This window comes from Miscanthus floridulus, chromosome 8, assembly GCF_019320115.1.
Source record: "Miscanthus floridulus cultivar M001 chromosome 8, ASM1932011v1, whole genome shotgun sequence".
Lineage (NCBI taxonomy): Eukaryota > Viridiplantae > Streptophyta > Magnoliopsida > Poales > Poaceae > Miscanthus > Miscanthus floridulus.
In genome coordinates, this window is record NC_089587.1 from 159,021,062 (window position 1) to 159,045,174 (window position 24,113).

At 41.9% G+C, this 24,113-nt stretch overlaps 1 protein-coding gene across 1 annotated transcript; it reads right to left on the minus strand.

The window, feature by feature from the left end:
* Nucleotides 1-7,516: 7,516 nt before the first annotated feature.
* On the minus strand, nt 7,517-8,510 carry LOC136473832 (uncharacterized). Its single transcript, XM_066471472.1, has one exon. The coding sequence runs from the start codon at nt 8,303-8,305 to the stop codon at nt 7,652-7,654; it is 654 nt and encodes a 217-aa protein (XP_066327569.1). The 5' UTR covers nt 8,306-8,510; the 3' UTR covers nt 7,517-7,651.
* Between the last annotated feature and the right edge of the window lie 15,603 nt (nt 8,511-24,113).

Consider the following 24,113-nt stretch of genomic DNA (forward strand, 5'->3'; position numbering starts at 1 on the left):
CGAGATCTAAACCTTCTTGGTGCTCTTCATGTTGGAGATGATTTCCTTTGGCACCCAAAAGCGTTTGACCCCATTGTTGGCTTGCTTGTTCACCTTGATAGCCACCACCTTGTCATTTTTCTTCTTCTTCAAGAGATATGTTGTGGAGGCCTTCTTGTCCACCTTGTTGGTGTAGCTGTTGGAGAGCTTGCTTGTTTGCTTTTTCTCCTTCTTCTTTGCTCCTCCCCCATTCTTCACCTTACACTCATAGGACTTGTGGCCTTCCTTGTGGTACACGTAGCAAACCACGGTTTGTCCTTCATCAAGCTTCTTCACTCCCTTGACGATGTTATCTTGATGAAGTTGGGCTTTCTTCGCTTTGCCTTTCACTTGAGTCAAGTCCTTAGTGAGGTGAGCTACTTCTTGCTTGAGTTGCTCATTCTCCTTTGCAACCTCTTATGTGAATGTATCTACAATAACTTTCTCAACACAAACTTGGTTGCACAAGGATGAGTCTAAACATAAATCATTATAAGAAGTAGAGGCATCCTTTTTAGACATGTTAGAACTTTTCCTTTTAGATGCCTTAGTGGGGGTTGTGCTAACGGCTTCAAGATTAGCAACTTTATTAGTTAGCTCATCACAATGTTTGCACATGGTTTCCATTTTAGCAAGCAAACTTTTATAAGCATCTTATGAGCTAGCTAACTTTTCTTTTAATTTTTCATTTTTCTTTACAAGTTGCTCATCATTGATTGTGCATGCATTTGTTGTTGCACTAGCCTCAAGTCGCTCAATTTTAGTAGATAGTTCAACATTGAGATTAGCAAAGTTCTTATATTTTTCAAGCAAAGTTTTATATGCTTCTTGTGAACTATCTAGCTTTTCTTTAATCTTTCCGAACTTCTTTTGTTGACTAGTGCAAACTTTAGCATAATTAAGATTTTGTTGCACAATTTCTTCATAAGAATGCATTTCATCATCACTATCACTCTCACTAGAGGATAAGCTTTTGTTACCTCATGCCATAAGGCACACATGTGAAGAGCTTGATGATGAGTGTTTGCGCCCTTGCCTCTTGTGATGGTGTTCTTCTTCACTTGAAGAATCATCCCATGACCTTATTGATGTGAGGGATTGGTTCTTGCACGCCTTCTTCTTTGTCTTGGGTGTGGCCTTGTTTGGACAAACTTCCACAAAGTGCCCTAACTCACCGCATCCATAGCATCCTCTCTTTCTTTGCTCATTTCTTTGATTGGTGAAAATGAGATCTTGGATTTGGATGGGCACACCCTTGACATTGAGCTTTTGGATCATCTTCTCCACCTTGTTGATTAGTTTGATTGATTCTTCATCAAGGTCGAAGGTGGAGGAGGAAGATTGATCATCACTTGAACCTTCATCATAATCATCATCATCCTCATCTTCTTCCTCGTCTTCACTTGAGGAGCTTGAGCTTGAGCTTGTCTCAACTTGCTTGCCCTTCATCTTCTTTTTCTTGCTACATGCGAGAGCTTTGCCTTTGCTTGATGAAGAAGCTTCTTCTTGGCCCATCTTTCGTGACATTTCAAATACCACTATATTGCCAATGACTATGGCTGGGGTCATGGTGCTCAAGTCCTCCATGTTGTGAAGGATGGTGATGTTGCTTGCATATTTCTTTTGTGGTAGCACAGAGATGATCTTCCTCACGATGTCCGCATCATCTAGCTTTGTTAATCCTATAGAATGGAGCTCATTGATAATTAGATTCAAACAAGAATACATATCATGAACAAGCTCATCATCATTCATTTCAAAGGAATCATAATTTTGTTTAGCTAGACAATGTTTTTGCTCACGGACATTACTTGTGCCGTCATGGAGCTCTTGGAGTTTTAACCATATTTCATATGCCGTATTTAAAGTGAATACTTAGTTAAACACATCCATGCTAAAAGACTCAAACAAGCAATTTTGAGCTCTAGCATTGAAATGAATTTCTTTTTCATCACTCTTCATGGGTTTATCGGGATTCTTAATGGGTTTCATCCCATCATGAGTGACTCTCCAAACTCCCAAACCAACCGCCTCAAGGTAGCAAGCCATTCTAGCTCTATAATAGGGGAAGTTAGTGCCGTCAAAGTGCAGAGGCCTAGAGGTATCCATCCCAACCACTCTAAATAGCGTCGGCTCAATGGCGGTTAAGCCAAAGGTCCAAATTGAGCCAACCGGCTCTGATACCAATTGAAGGGGGACTGTGACACCTAAGAGGGGGGGTGAATTAGGCAACTTAAAAATCTAACTCCTAAATTATGGCCTCTTTTTCTAACCCTAGCAAAACCTATGTAAAAGATAAACTATCTAAATGTGCAACTATGGTTTTACTAGTGTGTTGCTATCTCTACCGTAAAAAGAGTAATACAATCAATGTAAATGCATAAGCTAAAGAGCAAGGTAGAGATATGCAAACTCCCATCGATGGCTTCGGTATTTTTACCGAGGTATCGAGAAGCGCGCAAGCTTCCCCCTAGTCCTCGTTGGAGCCCCTCGCAAGGAATCCCTCACAAGGGCCAAGCTCCCAGTCGGGTAACTCTATGGATAGCATTGGGCCTTCTCCACACGCAAGTGGGTCTCCGACGTGCCTTCCGGCAAGCCTCTCCCAGATGCTCCCCGCCGTCTTCACTATCAAGCTTCCGACCGAAACGCCGTGGGCCTTGTTTCCTCCGGTACACGGTGGTGGCCACACCATAGATGTGGTTGGTATGATCTCGCAAGACTACAAGCCCCTCTGATGTACAACAATGGTGCACGCAAGCACCGAGTGGTTAGAGGTATGCAAACCTCACTAAACACTAGACCTAAACATAGAGCAAGCGCATAAGCGGTGGTCTAATCAACCTAAGCACTTCGCAAAGCACCTACGCTAATCACCTAATAAAACACTAAGCACTATGCAAGTGGAGATCACTAAAATGGTGTATCAATGACACCCTTCATATGTTTCCTCAGCTCCACCCTTAGTCATTTGGCGGGTTGGGGGTTGTATTTATAAGCCCCACTGAGAAAGTAGTCATTGGGGATGAAGTCCCGCTTTTCTGCTACTGACCGGACGCTGGAGTTGTCCTGATCAGACGCGTTCGGTCGTCCCGACCGTTGGAGCCACGAACAACTGATTGGATGCTGCTAGCGTCCGGTCACATGCCACCGGACGCGTCCGATCGCAAGTTCGCCGCTCTGGAACCTCTCTGTACTCGATCGGACGTTGCTGTCATGCGTCCGATCGGTTTGCCGCCAGCGTCCGGTCACTTGCTGAGTGTGTTGCCGGACTGATGAATAGTGCCATCGGTGCGTCCGGTCGATTCACTTGTTCAGCGTCCGGTCGCTGCTGCTGACGCCTGCTGTTGCTGAGCCACTGATCGGAGCGTCCGGTCACTTTCTTCCAGCATTCGGTCCGGCGTTCGGTCACTTCTATGAGCTTGTTTCTTCGTGATCTTGCGTGCGGCTTGGTTCCTATCTTCATTCTTGGACTTTGCTTGATATCTTGGGTCTTCTCTTGTGCTCCTAAGGTCTTGCTTGAGGTGTTGATCATCGGATCATCACGTCGCCTTTGTCCAAGTCACGTCTTGCATCCTATTGAACTATAAAACAATCACTTGCAAATTTATTAGTCCAATTTGGTTGTGTTGGTCATCAAACACCAAAATCCAAAGTAAATGGGCCTAGGGTCCATTTGCTTTACACCATGTAATCAACACACATTCTCCATTTCCCACTCTTTTTTCTTACCAGAACGGGATTAGCTAACCACTCGGGGTGATACACTTCCTTGATGAATCCGACCTCCAAAAGCTTCGCAATCTCCTTGTCGATGGTCCTACGCTTCTCCTCGTCAAGCCCTTCGCCTGCTGCACCGCCGCGTGCTCGAGCAGTGTGTAGATCTTGCGATGGGCCCGACGATCCTCGGGTGTCGTGGGCTTCGGGAGCCCTTGGAGTAAGGCCACCGCGGCAGCGATGTTCTGGCTAGCCCGAGCAAAGTGTTGGAGGGCTCCATCATCTTCGATGATCCTCTGGTTCACGTCGCGGGCCTTGGCATGCACACACCCACTGTCTCCACAGCGCTCAATCTCTCGCTCGAGTTCTGTGTGCTCCTGCTCGAGTTGGACTCGTGCATCCTCAAGCTCCGGGTGCCATGCCCTTAGATGTTCCACCCGCATGCGAGGAAGGGCCCCGCATCTTCCTCGACCTCATCATCGAGGTCGTTTGGTGGGGTAGCCGCTCCATCGTGGATGCTTTCAATGCATCCCTCGGAGGTACCTACCATAAAACATTCTCGCGAGGGGTGATGGCTCCCCCTGCTGGAGTCAGAGCTGGAGAGCAACTCTGAATCTCTCGTGAGACGGTCATGGAAAGATTCTACAATGTATTTGGTCATCCCCATGAGCTCGTCGTTCGTAGGGGATGGGTGCATGCGCTGCGCCATGAGGTGGCCAACGGTCCCCGTAGCATTGCGCAGACCGAATGGGAATGCTGCCGGGGCGCCCTAGGTGAGGTGTTCTGGGGAGAGCGAGTCCCCTCCAGCGAGTTGCATCATGGCATTGGCGAAGGAGAAAGTAAGGCATCGCAGCTCCTCTTGAGATGGTCGGGGTCCTAGGAAGGCGTCGAGTTGGCGCTCCAGCCTCCCGTAGTCGAAGCTGAGGAGCCAGTCGCTCCTGGGGACACGGGCCTCTGGCACGTGCAGCTGTAGCTTCTCAAGCGCCTCGATGAGTGGAGAGGCTAGACGGCGGCAGGAGCCTGCGCCAACTCTCCCTCCGTCATGACAATGAAGTCCAGGCTCCCGAAGCGCACGTGCGCGCCCAGAACCTAGCTGATGCCTTGACTAGCTATCCGAGGCTTGATGTGGACGTTGAGACGCGCAAAAGGCCCCTAACTAGCGCGCCAACTGTTGGTGTTTCGGATCACTGGCTAGTAAATTTGTATCTATGCGTCTGGCCCGGATGGTGTTCTTGGAGGACACAAGGATTTATACTAGTTCGGGTGGAATGTCCCTATGTCCAGTATGCTGCTGCTCGTGTTACCGGCACTAGTCTATAGTAGGGATTACAAACAGGCTAAAGAGGGAGAAGGTCCCAAGTCTCTAGTGAAAAGATCGAACGGAGTTGAGTCTTGTTGAGCTCGTTCAGCCGTGTGCTCGTGTCCTCCATGGGATGTCCTGCTTCTCCTTTAATAGGTGAAGGGAAAGGTGCATGTTACAGAAGATAGAAAGAGAGAAAACGAGAAAACAAGGGAGAAGAAGGCCTCCAGGGTCATGGCGTCCTTCATCTCCTTTATGCGGGTACCGTCGGTCCTGTAGATAATGACGGGGACGACTTCACGCCGCGGCCCTGTTCGTCACTGGCGCTATACGCATGCATCGTCAGCCGATCGTGGCGTCCCATCCCGTCCCAGCAGACGGCGTGGTTAACATGTACTCCTGTTAGGAGCCGCATGAGGATTAGGCAGCACAGTGCTAGCACGCCCGACACTGTTGGCGACGTGAGCCCCTAGGTATGGTCCATCGTGGCCACGGGTCACGTCGAGACGTGCCCGCTTCCCTCTCGGTATTAGAAGTTTGACCCTGGGGTCGTACTCTTAGACTCGTAGTGGTTGGAGGCGGTATGAATCCCCGTCAGGCGAGACAGAACCCGCGCCCGAGGGTTCTAGCGAGACGGAGCCCGTGCCCTCGGGGTTGGGCGAGACGGTGCCCGCGTCCTCGGGGTCTGGCGAGACGGAGCCCGCGCCCGAGAGGTCGGGCAAGACTTTAAATACGTTTTGGACCATCCGGACGAATTAACGTTCGCGGCCGCTAACTTCATTCCTCCGGGTATCCCTAATATCGATACCCGACACAATTGGACCAGATATTCCCATATATCATCTGTATTGACTTGCTTGAAATTGAGATTGCTACCTGCCCTCTGGTTATGCTGCATATTGAATATTTGAAGGTACCATTTTTGGCATAATTTTCTGATAACTTGTTACAATACTTTTTGTTAAAGACAAACTTGTTGTTGCAAAGTGTACTTGATCCTTCATCTTTGTTTCCTGGAGAATCTGTCTGAGGTTAGAAGCGATCCACACTTTCCTGTATAGCACTGTTTCACTGGGCCATTGGGCCCTGCATTGTGGAGAAAACCTGTGGACCGTGCACGTCATGCTTTGTAAATGTGGACCCCTTGATGTGTTTGCTTTCTTGTAAAGAGCTTTTATCAAGGCCGACAGATGTGAAATGCTGCATTGTTCAAATGCATCGTAAAACCTCTTTGACAGAGATTGAGTGGTTAGATATTCTCGAATCTCGACAGCTTTGGTGTGCCTCGTCTTAAAGCGTCTGGATTTCACATGTGTTGTGTGAGTGCTCAGGCACTTCGTTCCTTTCACATAAAGGAAAAGTCCAGCATTTTCAGCAAGAAAATACGTTTTGCAAAAAAACTTGATCATTTCTTACGTTAGTGTACTATATGAAAGCAAGTTGGGTCGTGCAATTGTACAGTTAGGATGCTGTCCAATTTTTATGCAGCTTATTTTTACTCTAACATTCTACATTTACGAGTTCACGAGCCCTTTATTATTGCTACAAGTAGTTGTTCCACTACCTTCGCGCCGTGTCTTAATTTATTGCTCTGACAACACCTAAGACCTTGAGCTGTATGTATGGAGGGTTAAGCCTAGTGCAGTACTCTATCTGATTTATAAGTCTCGGCTTATCAGTCAACGAACAATATTTTTTTCTCATATCAAATTAGTAAATAGTATTTTCAGCCATGACTTATAAGCCAATTCAGCTGAAACGAACAGGCTCCATTATTCACTCATATATTCTGTTTTGCAGATTAATGGCTTCAACAATGTTTTGTTTAGACCCTGTTTTTGTTGAACTCTGCCTAGCTCTTTCGTGTACTCTAGTAAGAGTCTTTTTTATCGCTATTCTCAAAATGAACTATGAGCTGGTGAAGCTATTTTATCTTCACTGTCCTGACTCTATTCATCATAGCAAGGCGAAGCCCGACAAAACCGTATCAAGCAGATTGTTACATTTGTCACCATCTCCGTGGGTTATGTCTTACTTGCTCCCTCCATCTAGAAAAGAATGTGGTTTGACTTTAGTCAAACTTTGTTAGTTCGACCAAATTTACAGAAAATACATCAACATTTACATCTTCGAGAATATGTTTATATCATAAAAATATACTTCATAATTAATCTAATGATAATTGTTTATTACTATAAATATTTGTATATTTTTTAGAACTTGAGGATTATTGCTGATGCCTATTTTGTTGGATAAATATTAGTTAATACAACCAATTTAGGAATGTGGAAAACTATGGGCCGCGACATGGATTGGAAACCCATAATTTCATTTAGTGTTCAGTTAACTTTTATAACCGTCAAGTCATACATCGGACTTGATCACACCAATTCTCCTCCCATAAAAAAAGGAGCACGAGACCATCATTCTCCTCACATTCAAACGAACACCCCCAAATTAAAGTAGGAATCCAAGAAACAAACTCGATTTCTTGTCACTTATTCTAATGTGAAGTAACTATAATAACTAAACCCCGACCCCGACAGAAGTCGATCTTTCTTGATTAATTATTAGATGAACCATGAAGATTGGCATGCAATGGGAGTGGGATATGGACATTCAGGCGCCCCTCTCCAGCATCTCGCAGAACCTCTTGAAGGACTCGAGCTTCTGCAGCTTCATCTGCTCGTGGAAGCGCCTGATGAAGACGTCCGCCACGCGGTCGATCTCGTCCTCCAGCCGGAACTCCCCCTCCGCCGCCGATCCTGCAGGAGCGGCGACGGCGGCGTCGTTCACGGTAGCAAGATGCTTCTCGCCTGCTGCTGCTGCTTCCACCACATCCTTGTCCTCGTTGGCGCCGGCGGTGTCCCGCTCCCGCTCCAGCGCGAAGCTCGGCAGGCTGCTGAGCAGGACGACCGCCCTCGCCTCCTGCTCCACAGCGAAGCTCGGCAGGCTCTGCAGCAGCGCGGCCTTCCTGGCGCCGCTGCTGGCTAGGAAGAGGCGCTCGGCCTCGCCATCGCCACTGCCATTATTGAGGCCGTAGCTGCTGCTGCCCTGCTGGTGGTGGCGGCCACTGCCGCCGCCGCCGCCCATGATGGCGTGGATCTTGCTCTGGATGGCGCTGAGCAGGAGCTTCTTGTTCCGCATGATGCCGAGCACGATGAGGCGCGTCCGCAGGGAGCTGGCCTTGGTGCCCACGGCGGTGGACCTGGCCTTCACCGCAGCGACGATGGCGGAGAAGAGCTGCTTCAGGTACCTAGACGCCTTCTTCATCTTGTAAATGGAATTGGCCAAGAAATGCTCTACAAATAATATGATTAACCAATGGGAGATCAAGCTGCTAGCTGCTGTCGATGGATTGCTTTGCTATGCTACGAGTGGGAAGTGGCTGGCTCTGGCTAATAGATAGTTTAGTTAGCTGTGGCCGTGTGCAATATATATAGCTAGAGTGGTAGGCTAATGAAGTGTCAAGCGTGCATGCATGCAATGCAATGCAAGGACCTGCTGCTGCTGTGTGTTTTGGCATGGAGTTTGGTCTGAAGGGTTTCATGGTATATATAGCCCGCCCGGCCGGGGTGGCGAGGGGCGACGACTGGCCTCTTGTCACCACCATGCAATCTTCATCTTCTTCGGCTGCTTCCAGGAAGGTTCAGCATCACATGGATGCAAAGTTTCATGGTCGCCAGGAATTATGGGCACCGAGAAAACAGAAAAATAGGATCGGAGGCCGGACGGCCGGGGCAAAGGTCTGTTGGCATGTACTTATCGGTCGCTTTATCAGCTAGAATCTATATTATTTTTGTCTCAAAAAAAACAACTTCAGCCGATTTATCAGTCGACTTTAATACTAGCTGAACGGGCCGTACTGATTAATAATAAAGCAAAAGTACGTGCGTGGTAGCAAAAGATGGCCGATGATGCGTAGGCAAGGTAATTAAAGTAGTAAAAGGCAGGGGCCGGCCGGGACACCAATGTTATGTGCATCATCGAGCATAATAAAGAGCTGATGATGATGGCGATGTTTGATCTGTGTGCCAGTAGTGTCGATCATCATATGGCCCCGGCCAGTTATGCATGGGAGATTCCATGGATGTACTCTAGCGACCTTATTATTGCTCATTCGCAGTCGTGTTGATTTGGTTCCTTTTCGAGAGTTTGGTGAAACATATATCTCGTACGTGCTTGTGGAGCTGCAACTTGCACTTGTGCAAGATTGGGTTTTGTCACTTCGCTGTATATTGTATTAGTTTAATTTAATTTGCTTCCCATTGTCGAATGCATGCATGGTTTGCTGTGTATTCAAAGACCGGTCACTTCCTTCAAACCCGCCCGACACTGATTGTAACTCGAATAGGCACGTGTGTGCAAAAACTGATAGAACAATGTGAATCTTGATAGAAAAATATTTTTCTAGCGGTATACCAACAGAAAATAACCGACAGGACTAGCTCGTGTATTTTTTGATCGGTTCACTGTCAGAAATTATTTTTCTGTCGGTCATACATGCACAAAAAAATTATGTTCATCCAGATTAAAAATAAATTTGCGAACTGAGCCTAGCTCGGTTAGGTTCCTTGCAGTGGAACCTGCCCACGCGGTTTCAAGTTCTTGACATGGGTGCTCGCATTTTTCTAGATATATTCCAGGATTTAACGGCGTCGTGCTTTCAATGGTAGGCGACATTCCTGTTGACAGCGATGCGCCTGTGTGACTTCGTCAATCTCGAGATGTGCTAGCACAGTTTTCGAAGATACTCATAGGGGTAGGGTCTGTATACGTGTATTCATAGGGGTGAGTGTACGTACGTGTTGAGTGTCTGCGTCTGTCCTTATATAATTCGCAAAAAAAAGATTTAAAATAAATTTTCTTTGTAGCTATGCTCACAGAAAAAGGTAAAACCCAAAGAAAAATAACTTTTCTGTTAGTGTTCTCGCGAGTGCTGCTAGCTCAAGTGGATGCAGGGGCACATACGCCGGCAAATATGCATTATATATGATCGAATAAACTGAATGGTTTCAATTCTTGGTATATCGTGACAAATCCTATGAGCTGCTGGTTTTCACATGAGGTTTTAAGGAGGGGGGGGTTGCATTATATATATATATATATATATATATATATATATATATATATATATATATATATATATATATATATAACTACTATTCTGTAGTTGGCCATAGAATAACTTATTCTGTAGCCACTTTGAGTTACGATAATTACTATGTTAATTTATAGTAACTCCTTACTAAGTGGTTTACTATAACATTATGGTAAATTAGTATATAAAATTATGGTAAATAGAGGTGGCTACAGAATAACTTATTTTGTAGCCGGCTGCTGAATAGCCTCTCCCTATATATATATATATATATATATATATATATATATATATATATATATATATATATATATATATATATATATATATATATATATGCGCCATCTATTAAGTGATCGATATATTGATCCATGCAGGGGCTTAAGCGTTTGTGCCCCTACTTTTATGTTAAATGGTGATTTTGTCCTTGTTTTTTTTAACTTTATGATTTTACGCCTATGTTTTTGCCCCTACTATGTGAAGTAGTCTTCACGGTGTTAACTTTTGGATAAAAGAACAAGTTTGCCCATATGATTTTACCTTTGTTTTATTTTGCTCTTTGTGTTTTTCCCCTATTGCCATATCGATGGTTTAGCAAATTTGATATGAATTAGATAATTTAATCAGTTCAAAACTGGTAAAAGCTTAGAAAAAATTTGACACCATTTCCGCTAAAATCTCTTCTATGAAAGCACATCTTTCAGCATTCCCTGAGGCCTAAACGTCTCGGCACCATAAAATTGCACCCAGGCCGTGCCCCCCTAGGACTTTCTATCTCTAAAACATGAAACACTTGAATACGATATACCACTACTAGAGAACAGACTTTAGAACGATGTCCCAATTTGGCATTAGCCTCGGCATTTTTTGCCCCCGGGACTAAAGGTCCCTGCCCAACGGTCGTCCGCGGGGTAGGGATCTTTAGTCCCGGTTTGGGTGATGCCCCGGGAATAAAGATTAATCTTTAGTCCCGGTTTGGCCCCCTAACCGGGACTAATTATCCCGGCCTATAGACCAGCTTATTTCTTCCTCCCCGAGCCTGAGCCATTCCATTCAAACTCACTGCCTCTGTTCTTCAGCTTGCTGTTGTTCTTGCTCTCTCCTCCTCCATTGGTGTTGCTCTTCGATTTTGGAGGTAACAAACTTAATCCTCTTATGTTTTATCAGAAGCTTATCTCATTTTGCGATGTAGATGCATATGTAACTTTATATGTTGGACTTTATTATGATTTTATATGTCATTTTTAGCTCAAAATCACATGATGATTTGCATATATGTTTGGATAAACAAAAGTTAAATTAGTTTATCAAAATCACGCCTCGCTCGTCCTCGCTAGAGCACGCGCCATCCTCGTCCCCGGCGGCTTACGTGATCTTCGAATTAATTTTTCCATGAAATGAAAAACTTAGAAAATAGTTAGAAAATTGTAGAAAATCCGTACTAGTTGAACTTGCGGACCATGTTCAACTCGGCGAGCATGTTCTCTGCCGAGCGGTAACGGACGTCAAGAAGGAGCTTTGATTCTACGAGGGAGAGCGACAACGGTCGTGGAAGACCGTGTTCCCTTTCTCGTAGAATCGGAGCTCTTCCTTAGCCAAGTACGGTGCCGTCCGGTGGAGAAATGATCGCCGAGATGATCACGTAAGCAAGGTCAACTAGTACGGATGGTTATTTATTGAAACATGTTTTTGAGCTATAATTTGATGGATATTTGATAACTTCAGACCTACAAATGTCATCTACAAATATTACTATCCTCGGCAACCTAAACGCTCGCGAGCTCGCCAATATCGAGCAGGTCACTTAGAATTATTTTTTTCATAAAATGAAATACTTAGAAATCATGCCTTTTATTTTTTAGAATTAAATTTTCCATGAAATGAAAAACTTAGAAAATAGTTAGAAAATTATAGAAAATCCGTACTAGTTGAACTTGCGGACCGTGTTCATTTCGGCGAGCATGTTCTCTGCCGAGCGGTAACAGACGTCAAGGAGGAGCTTTGATTCTACGAGGGAGAGCGACAACGGTCGTGGAAGACCGTGTTGCCTTCCTCATAGAATCGGAGCTCTTCCTTGGCCAAGTACGGTGCCGTCCGGTAGAGAAATGCTCGCTGAGATGATCACGTAAGCAATGTCAATTAGTACGGATGGTTATTTATTGAAATATGTTTTTGAGCTATGTGATTTCTATGTCATTTTTAGCTCAAAATCACATGATGATTTACAATAGTAAAATCACTTGATAGTTTGGTAGTTTACTATTATACATAGTACATATTTCATGGTTTAGTTAGATAAATAAATAATTTTAGTTTTATTTAAATATATTATTTTAGAAAATATGAAATTTACACTAGTTTGCAAAAATAAGTATAGAAAGTAGATGACAATTGGTACCGGATCCTCGGCCTCTCGTTCGGTTGTGAAACGACTGAGGCCAGAACTCCCTCTCATTATCTGTGGCAAGTGTAAGCAGAAGATTGTGATGGAGTACCGAGTCAAGAGACAGGGACCCAACAAGGGTCGTGTTTTCTACAAGTGCCCAGATCGTAATGTGAGTTTCTTACGCATTTGATTTTTATGGCTAATTGACCTGCTTTTCTTGAATATTTTTGACTAAATATTTTTTGACTTTAATTTCAGTGGAAAGGCAATGGATGCGATGGTTGGTACTGGAAGGAAGATTATGCTACATACGTGTAGAATTCGGGTGCGCTTGAGGTAGCGGCTGCTGATGATGAGACAGTGAGCCAGCAGGAGAAGCTTATTGATATTCAACAGAAGAATGATTTGTCTGTTTTAGTTGCGTATGGTCACGAAATAATTATGTTACTGAAGTGCATTGTAGTTTTAGTTTGTTTAGTGATAGTTGGGATTGCTTACGTTGTAGCCAGGCTTAGTTAATTAATCAACCGTGTGTGTGTCATCTATGTTGTGTAATAAAATACTTAATTATGTTCAAGGTTTTCATAATTTGTCGTGTAATGCAGATTATGTCACGCCATTGGATGTACAATGCCGATCATTGCTCCCAAGACTTTATTGAGGGCGTGCACTATTTCTTAGGTGTGGCCGAGGCAAATAAGCGGGATGGTTTCATGTGCTGTCCATGTGCCATATGTAAGAATTTAAAGGAATATTCAAGCTCAATGAGTCTTCATTCACATTTGCTTAAGTCAGGTTTCATGTCAAACTATATATGTTGGACTAAGCATAGAGAAAGCGGGGTCATGATGGAAGAAGGTGAAGGAGAAGATTTAGACATTGATGACATTATTCCTCAGTATGGTGCCTTTGATGATACTAGAATGGGGGGAGATGAAGAAGAGGTAGCGGCAGAAGATGATCTCGGTGATGCTCTTGGCGATGCCATTCGTGATGCACAACAAGAATGCGAAAGTGAAAAATAGAAAGTTAAGTTCGAGCGCATGCTTGAGGATCATAGGAAGTTGCTATACCTGACGGCCAAAGAGGGGCAAAAAAAGTTGGGTACAACACTGGAATTGCTACAGTGGAAGGCAAAGAATGGTGTATCCGACAAGGCATTTGGTAATTTATTGAACCTCATAAAGAAGATGCTTCCGAAGCCAAATGAATTGCCCACCACTACGTACGAAGCAAAAAAGGTTGTCTGCCCTTTGGGATTAAAAATCCAAAAGATACATGCATGTCCTAATGACTGCATCCTCTACCATGGCAATGAATACGAGAATTTGGATGAATGCCCGGTATGTAAAGCAGCGCGGTATAAGATCAGGCGTGATGATCCTGGTGACGTCGAGGGTGAACAACGTCCTAGAAAGAAAATCCCTGCCAAGGTTATGTGGTATGCTCCTATAATACCACGCTTAAAACGTTTGTTCAGAAATAAAAACCATGCAAAGTTGTTGCGGTGGCATAAAGAAGACCGTAAGGTAGACAATATGCTGAGACACCCAGCTGATGGGTCCCAGTGGAGAGCGATAGACAGGGAATTTCCAGAGTTTGCAAATGAGGCTAGAAACTTAAGGTTCGTCTTAAGTACAGATGGTATGAATCCTTTTAGGGAGCAGAGCACTAGTCATAGCACTTGGCCAGTTACTCTATGTATCTACAACATTCTTCCATGGTTATGCATGAAGCGGAAGTTTATTATGATGCCAATCCTCATCCAAGGTCCGAGGCAACCTGGCAACGACATTAATGTCTATCTGAAGCCATTAGTTGAAGAACTTCTAGTTTTATGGAACAAACCAGGTGTACGTGTCTAGGATGAGTACAAATAAGAACACTTTGACCTACGAGCAATGTTGTTCGTAACAATCAATGATTGGCCTGCTTTAAGTAATCTTTTAGGTTAGACAAACAAAGGATATAATACATGCACACATTGTTTTGATGACCTTGACAATATATATTTGAAAAGATGTCGAAAGGTCGTGTACCTTGGCCATCGTCGATTCCTTCCTTTGAATCACCAAGTAAGAAAGAAAGGTAAGCATTTTAAAGGTAAGCCAGACCACCGGAAGAAGCCTCATAACCAAACTGGGGAAGACGTACTCGCAATGGTCAAGGATGTGAAAGTAGTATTTGGAAAGGGACAAGGCAACGAATCTGTTCCTAAAGATGCTAAGGGACATGCACCCATGTGGAAGAAGAAGTCCATCTTTTGGGAGCTACCCTATTGGCAAGTCCTAGAGGTCCACAACGCAATCGACGTGATGCACCTGACAAAGAATCTTTGTGTGAACCTATTAGGATTCATGGGTGTGTACGGGAAGCCAAAGGATTCACTTGAAGCATGCCAGGACTTGCAGGGCATGAAAGAACGAGACAACCTTCATCCAGAGAAGATAGATGATGGACGTCATTACTTAAGTCCTGCTAGCTACACGCTTAGCAAAGAAGAGACGGACAGCATGTTCGAATGTCTAAGCAGCATCAAGGTCCCATCGGGATTCTCCTCCAATATAAAGGGTATAATAAATGTGCCATAGAAGAAATTCCTAAACTTAAAGTCCCACGACTACCATGTACATATGACGCAATTGCTTCTAGTTGCTTTAAGAGGAATTCTACCTCCACATGTACATCTAGCCACCGTGAAGCTATGTGTATTCCTCAATGCAATTTCTTAGAAGGCAATCAATCCATTGGAACTAGCTACTCTACAGAATGATGTGGTTCAATGTCTTGTCAACTTTGAGTTGGTGTTCCCTCCATCCTTCTTTAATATCATGACACACCTCCTAGTTCATTTGGTGAAGGAGATTAGTATTCTTGGACCTATGTTCTTATATAACATGTTCCCCTTCGAGAGGTTTATGGGAGTCTTGAAGAAATATGTAAAAGTCCGTTCTAAGCCTGAAGGAAGCATCGCCCAGTGCTATGGAACAGAGGAGGTCATTGAGTTTTGTGTTGACTTTATTCCTGACCTTGCCCTGATTGGCGTTCTCGAATCACGACATGAGGGGAGACTCAATGGTAAAGGAACTTTAGGGAAGAAAATATATATTGGCATGAAAGACGATTATTTCAATAAAGCACACTACATAGTTCTTCAGAACTCGTCATTGGTGCATCCGTACATCGAGATACATAAGGAGTTCTTACGATCCAAGTTTCCAGGGAAGACTGAAGCTTGGATTTGGCATCAACACATGGAAAGTTTCAGTGGTTGGTTGCGAAAAGAATGTAAGGCGATGACAATATTGATGAGCAACTGTATTTGTTGGCTAGGCAACCATCATGGCATATACTCACGTACCAAGGGTACAAGATAAATGGGAATATATTTTACATAGTTGCCCAAGATAAAAGGAGCACCAATCAAAATAGTGGTGTTCGCATAGATGGCACAGATCCAAATGGGAATATACAAACATATTATGGCCGCATAGAAGATATATGGGAACTAGACTACGCACCTAATTTTAAAGTCCCTTTGTTCCGGTTTTATGGGTGAAGCTAACCGGAGGAGGGGTAACAGTCGACAAAGAGTATGGAATGACAACAGTGGACCTCAACAATATTGGGTACAAAGATGAACCATTCGTCCTTGCTGCCGATGTGAGTCAGATGTTCTATGTGAAAGACATGTCTACAAAATCAAAGAGAGGAAAAAACAAAGACATCAACTCAATGATAAATGAGCTAAAGCGCCATATAGTTCTTTTTGGGAAAATAAATATAGTGAGAATTGAAGACAAGTGAGACGTGTCAGAAGATTATGAAAGAAATGTCCAAATTCCACCCTTCATAGTGAAGAAAGATCCAAGCATCATGTTAAATGATGAAGACACTCCATGGTTATAACAAGATCATAACCAAGGGTCATACGTCAAGAAGAAATTCACTGTCGTGCCCGCATGGTACAACGATGCACTGTTGTGACATAGTTTTAGAAAGTCTATATGAGATTCAAGAATTTATGACTAGTGTTTGATAAAACTTTCTCAAATGAGAAAATGAGCTATGTAACAATTGTTGATCTTGCTGAGATGATCAAACTTGGTATTCAGAGATTTTTCATCTGAGGTCATTTAGTGTCTCATTTGAGCAAGTTTGACCAAGTCAAATTTGGTCAAATGAAAAAAACAACACTTTGACTCTAGTATTATGAACTCTAAATGACTTCAAATTGAAAAGTTTTGAATACCAAGTTTGTTAAAATCATCAAGATATACAATTGTTGTTTTGGTCAACTTTCCATTTGAGATAGTTTGGATGGTTCAAATTTGTGATTTTTAAATTTCGACGCCTACAAACTAGTTTTTGGAACCCTAGATTATCTCAAATTGAAAAGTTTTGAATACCAAGTTTGTTCAGCTCATCAAGATCTACAATCCTTATATAGGCCATTTTTTAATTTGAGAAAGTTTGAATAAAATATAGTTCAAATTTCACAAGTGTGTGATATAGTTTTAGAAAGTCTATATGAGATTCAAGAATTTGTGACTAGTGTTTGATAAAAATTTCTCAAATGGGAAAATGAGCTATGTAAAAATTATAGATCTTGCTAATATGATCAAACTTGGTATTCAGAGATTTTTCATCTGAGGTCATTTAGTGTCTCATTTGAGCAAGTTTGACCAAGTCAAATTTGGTCAAATGAAAAAACAACACTTTGACTCTAGTATTATAGACTCTAAATGACTTCAAATTGAAAAGTTTTGAATACCAAGTTTGTTAAAATCATCAAGATCTACAATTGTTGTTTTGGTCAACTTTCCATTTGAGATAGTTTGAATGGTTCAAATTTGTGATTTTTAAATTTTGATGCCTACAAACTAGTTTTCGGAACCTTAGATTGTCTCAAATTGAAAAGTTTTGAGTACCAAGTTTGTTCAACTCATCAAGATATACAATTGTTGTTTTGGTCAACTTTCCATTTGAGAAAGTTTAGATGATTCAAATTTGTGATTTTTAAATTTCGATGCCTACAAACTAGTTTTCGGAACCCTAGATTGTCTCAAATTGAAAAGTTTTGAATATTAAGTTTGTTCAACTCATCAAGATCTACAATCCTTATATAGGCCATTTTTCATTTGAAAAAGTTGTAGAACAAAAATACTATATTTTCTTTATTTTTATAGGTTCAACAAAAATTTTCTGTCATTTTGTAAAAAAAACTGAGAAAAAATTGAAACATTGACGTTACAATAATGTGATAATAAATTTCCTATCGAATAATATTAGTTTTATTAATTTTAAGTTACAAATATATTTTTGCATTAACAAAATACTTAGTATTAGTAACATTTATATTCTATATTCATAAAAGAAAATAAAAACTTTAGGTTACAAAATTTTCCTATTTACAATAAATAATTATTTAATCAATAGTATTTTTTAAAATAAATATTGCAAAGTATTGAAGTTGCTATAGAATTAATTAGTATTAAACAAGGAGAACAAAATCAAAATCTCAGGTATTTCCAATTACTTTGGCGGGCTGCCAAAATTTTCAGGCCTTCAGTCCCGGCCCAGGTCAGGAACCGGGACTAAAGGGTGGGTGGACTTGCTCGCCCAAAAATACCTTTAGTCTCGGCTGGTAACACCAACCGGGACTAAAGATTCTTTAGTCCCGGCTGGTAAGCCGAGCCAGGACTAAAGGGTTGGACCTTTAGTCCCGGTTCGGCTTACCAGCCGGGACTAAAGGATCTTTAGTCCCGGTTGGTGTTACCAGCCGGGACTAAAGTGTCCTGGCCTATATATATCGAACGGTTTCTCTGTTCATCTTCTATTTTTCGATCTACAATGTCGATCTCGTCTCTGCCGCGTCCGGCCGCGTCGAGCTCTGCCGTGCCGCCATCGTCGTCTACCCTCGCCCGGCCTCGTCGTCGAGCCCTGCCCGGCGGCCGTCGAGATCGTCTCCGCCATACGTCGTCCTCGCGCGGCTCAGCTCGGCCTCGTGGCCGACCAGCACGCCCGCCATGGCCATCCGCCCCTAGCCTGTTGCTAGCTATAGCGCTCGGCCATATTTTTAGATACTTTTTAGATAGTTTTTTTAGATAGTTTTTAGGTAGTGTTTGATATATATATTAGATTAAAATGTATTAAAATTTAATTAGTAGTTTATTCTTAGTTTTTTAGATAGTTTTTTATATATGTTAATTAGATTTAAATGTATTAAAATTTAATTAGTACTTTATTTAGATAGTTTTTTGGATAGTTTTTATTATAGTTTTTGATATATTTAGTAATTATTATTCTATCTCTCTCTATATATGTGTTAGATTTAATTTTCATTTAGTAATTCTATCTATGTATATATGTTAGGTTTAATTAGATTTAGTAATTAATTCTATCTAGAGATTCTATATGTATACATATATATGTACTTAATTATTTCTATGTGTATATATACATGTACTTAATTATTTCCATGTGTTGAGAGAGAGAGAAAATTGTATCTAGAGAGACATTCTATGTGTTATCACATGCATATCTAGAGATATATACATATGCACTTATTCTATGTGTTGAGAGAGAGAGAAAATTGTATCATTCTATATGTATATATACATGTACTTATTTCCATGTTTTTGGATCGAAAGTGTTTTTGATTCGATTCCAAAGCCTATACCTTATTATTGTTTATCCTTATGAAATATTATGAGTTATTATATTTAATTAGATTTAGTAATTCTATATGTGTTATCACATGTACTTATATTATGTGCCATAGTAATTCTATCTATGTGTTATCTTGAAGATACAAATGGCTGCTCCGGATGATAACTTGAATGATGACATAATGGCGGATATTATCAACGCCGGCACCAATGCGGATGTAGATGACACGAGTCAGTACTTTGCTGATTATGAGGATATCCTGAATATCCTGGTGGTTGAAGATCAATAAATTGTCACGCAAGAAAATACTGGCGAGGTATATTCGATTATCTATCATCTCTTTTAGATGCATGCGTACGTATATTTGTTGTTAATCGTTGTGTTTCTACTCATGTAGCCGGTCTCTGGATCTACATCAACCACCGGCAAGAGTAGGAAAGTCCGAGGGCCAAAAAAGCCATTAGAGGGCCGTTTCATAATATCAGAATTCGACACCGACACCGGCAAACCATTAGGACCACATGCTCAGACATATGTCAATCAATGTGGGTTCATTGTAAGGGATATGATTCCAGTTAGTGCTCGTGAATGGAAGCAGAAGATATCCGCTCCTAATGTTAGTTTTGTATTTGATCATGATAAGAACGTAGCTTGGAGAGATATCACTCAGTATTTCACATTACAAGCAGATAATGCTTTGAAGGAGCTAGTGAGGGATTGGACAATGAAGATGGCAACATTGTTCCAGAGTTGGAAGAAGACATTGTATAAAAAGTTTATCTTGAAGAATGAAATGCCAAATTTCAATGCTAAGGTGTTTGTCAAGTTGGAGTCCCATTGGGATGACTTCGTACAATACAAGACATCTCAAGAGAGTGAGGAACGTGTGATGAAGAATCAGCAGAATGCCCGATAGAAGCAATACCATCATCGCATGGGATCAGGTGGTTATAGGAGTGCTATTCCCATGTGGTAGAACCTAGAAGCAGAGATTACTGCCAAGGGAATCATACCTAAAATAATAGAGAAGAACTGGCCTCAACGCGCGAAGAATTGGTTCTACACTCATGGGGGAAGCCTAGACCCAGACACTGGCAAGCTAATTTTCGGCCAAAAATTTGAGAGAGCAACACAGAGACTAGCTCGTGTTAGGGAAGAAGCTGATAGTGGTGTTTTCAAGCCCAACAGAGAAAAGGATGAATTGACATATGCCCTAAAGAATCCCGAACACGGTGGTCGAATAAGAGGCTATGGGGCGGTTTCGTGGATACAAGCATTCCCATCAGACAAGGATACCTACAGAAGCCGCCAGAGAAAGAAGGATGAGGAGGCAGACCGAATCCGTGTATTGGAGCAATTTGTTAATGAGTCACGACAAGCATTGCTTGAATCATGTGAACGAGAAAAATCTCTTGAGGCAAGAATACAGGAGGAGATCAAGAGGCAAGTGCAGCTAGCAATGAGTCAAATACAATCGCAATCAACGTTGGGAGTCACCATTAGCCTTGTTGGTCAGATGAAAAGTAGTTGTGCTTCCACGGAGCTACCAGTTATTCAAGGTGACGCTGGGTTGCGCTTCCCTGTTGATGACATTACCGAGCCTCTAACAATATGTGAGCTACACATTCTAGATGGTAATAATGCATCAATCATGGTGGCTGTCGGGGTTGTATCTCCAATAGACCGAACGAAGACACCAAGAATCCATGGGTCAATTATTCAACCTGGATATGCTAGCGTCTCAGTCGATAGAGTGCTCAAAGGTTACAGCAATGTTCCTCTTGACATTGAAGGCGGTGATGGGGAGAAGACACTAGGAGAAGCAGAGAAGACATTTATTCAATGGCGCAAACGCTTCATCATCATTCCTGGGGCGCCACCACTTCCCCTACCTTACCCTAGGTATGAATGAAAGTGAATGAAATATTATTTTCCATTAATTTTATATTGGCTTCAAAAATAATTGACCCACAACTTGTTTTTGTAGCAGGGTCTCCCCCCAGCCTAGCCCAATCATTCTTTCCCCATCTCATCACAGCATCGCGGGGGGCGAGACGACTTCATCCCCACGGCGATCTCCAACTCCTACACCGGCCCCATTGCCTCCACAACGATCTCCAACTCCTACACCGGCCCCACCGCCTCCACAACTATCTCCAACGCCTCCATGCCAGACTCCAACACCAGCCTCATCGCCTCCACACCGGTCTCCAACACCGCCCCCACCCCCTCCACAGCGACGCACTACAAAGACGTCTAAGGTCCCGGTGGCAAAGAAGACCCAAAAAAAGAGTTATTTCTCAAGAAATACTTTCTGAAAAGACTGATGAGCAAATAGTAGCTGAAGAAGACAAAAAAGTGAAAGATTTTTTTATAGATATCCAAAAGCAGAGACAAGCGAAGCTTAAGGAGAAGTCGTACTTTTACATACCACGAGATCAGCTGAGGCAGAAGGTCGAAGCTCACAAGAAAAAGACGCTTGAAGTTCATAAGCCTCCGCCACTATCAGACTATGACCGCTCCCTCGTGAAGTCACATGATGCACATAAGAAAAGGAAAAGAGCATCAGGGAAGGATGTCCCACAACTCGGACAACAGAAGCAACCAATGCAAAATCTTGTTGTTGCTAATGAATATGGTTCCAACATAGAAGTCTATCGACCAGACAACTCTGGAGAAGTGTTGGTTCAAGACCTTAATGCTTTTTTGAACAAACTGGTTTAACCTTGGATCAATTGATGGGCAAAGCTCCAATCTAGAACCTAGAAGTTGATACCTGGAAGACTTATAAATTTGGTAAAAGTCTGTACAACCATGCGGCTCTGAATGAATTGGGTACGCAAATGTACTTGCTCAACAAGTGGTACATGCAGGCGTGTGGTAGGGGTGAGCAGTGGATCTTTATCAGATTTAGAGACTATCATTACTTCCGTGGCGATGACATCTTACATATTAGTTTCGAAGAATTGCATCAACTATACCACTTGGATGCTCTGGACAAATCAATCATTAGCTCCTTTTGTTTGTAAGTGATTCTTACTTTTATTTAATAAACTCACTTCCATTTGTACGTGTATATAATTATCCTCACATGTAACTTATATTTATATACAGATTGTAGATGTCAGAGCTCCAAAGAATACAAGACACCAATGTTGGCTTCATTGATCCTTATATCGTATTCAAAACCGATATTATCGTCAAGGAGCACTGGGTATCTGAAGCATAGACGAATATCATGAAGTTCTTCGTGAAGCAGCATGACAAGACAATAATACTTTTCCCGTACAACTTTGAGTAAGTGTTAATAATAATGTAGTCTACACATTTTATGTAATATCAATACAACTTATATGCATGTACGTGTGTGTATAAACCAATGCAGGTTTCACTGGATACTCATTGTCATTGAGTTAAACTCAAGTCGGTTAGTAATCTTGGACTCATTGAGAAAAGAGCGGGCACTATACCAAGATATGATAGACATTATCCAGGGGTAATTTCGATCTCTCGCGCACAACTATTATTGAATAGACTTTGCCATAATTTATTAATGATCGTACATTATTGGTCGCACAGGGTTTGGAAAGAGTTTATTCGGCAACACCGCAAGGATTGCAAGGCACCACTTAATATAGTTGAAATACTAGTAAGTTATACTATATATACTTCCCCACGTGTTTAATTACTATATCGTACTTCAATTTACGTGTGAGATGATGAGAATAATCTTCTTCTCGTACAGTGATGTTTGCGGCAGCAACCAGGTAATAACTTGTGTGGATACTACATTTGTGAATTTATCACCACACACATAAGAAGAACTCCTAAAGATGTCCTTAGAGTACGTATATATCAATTTATTTATTTATTTTTAAATGAATATATATATATATGTATTAATACTTTTTCTTTTATTTCAAATGCAAGACTGAATGGTTGAAACGAAGGGTCATGCAAAAAGACCATCTGAAAGCAGTTCAAGAGTCAATAGCAGGATATCTTCTAGAAAAAGTGCTAAATCCTAACGGCGAGTTCTACTTTGATCCTAAGGAACTAATGATGCAAATTAAATGTTTATTGATATCGTTATTTTCGAGAACAAGATTATGAAAGTGTTGTATATATACATATATATCTATAATATATATAGTTTCATTCTTTATTCGAATATAATAATCCTCGAGATGAGAATTAGATGTAATTATATGCGTGCGTGTATTTATATTAGCAGCGTAGAATACATACATAAAAACATATTATATATTAAACAAATATGTGTAACTGAACTGAAAACAAATTAAAGAAAAAAAAAGAAAAAGAAAAGGAACCTTTAGTCCCGGTTGGGGTTACCAACAGGGACTAAAGGGTGCGACCACGTTTGCTCGGCTGGAGGGCCTTTAGTCCTGGTTGGTAACACCAACCGGGACTAAAGGTCCCTCTTTAGTTCCGGCTCGATGACCCAGGACGGAAGGTTCCACCTTTAGTCCCAGGATCGTTGTCCCGGCGCGGTAACCGAGACTAAAGGCCGTTACCGCCCAGGACAACAAGTCCATCCTATAGTAGTGTACGACTGAAGCAGATGAAACATTCGGAATATACAATTGCAACATGTGTGTTAAATATAGGCTACATCCAGATAAAACAGTTCCAAACATAAAAACACTTATTCCAACATAAGACTAAAACATCTGCAACATTTCGAACATACTCTTGCAACATAAGTATGAAACATGTGCAACATTAAGATAAAAATGCTTGCATCATAAGTCTGAAACAGATGAAATATTTTGAACAAATGCTTGTAACATGCCTCTGAAATACTCGTAACATATGCAACACAGTCCACGTGTGAACATTTTATTTTCTCTTTTTTTTGGCCATTTAATCAACTCAGATCTAACGGTGTTACAAAATAGGGG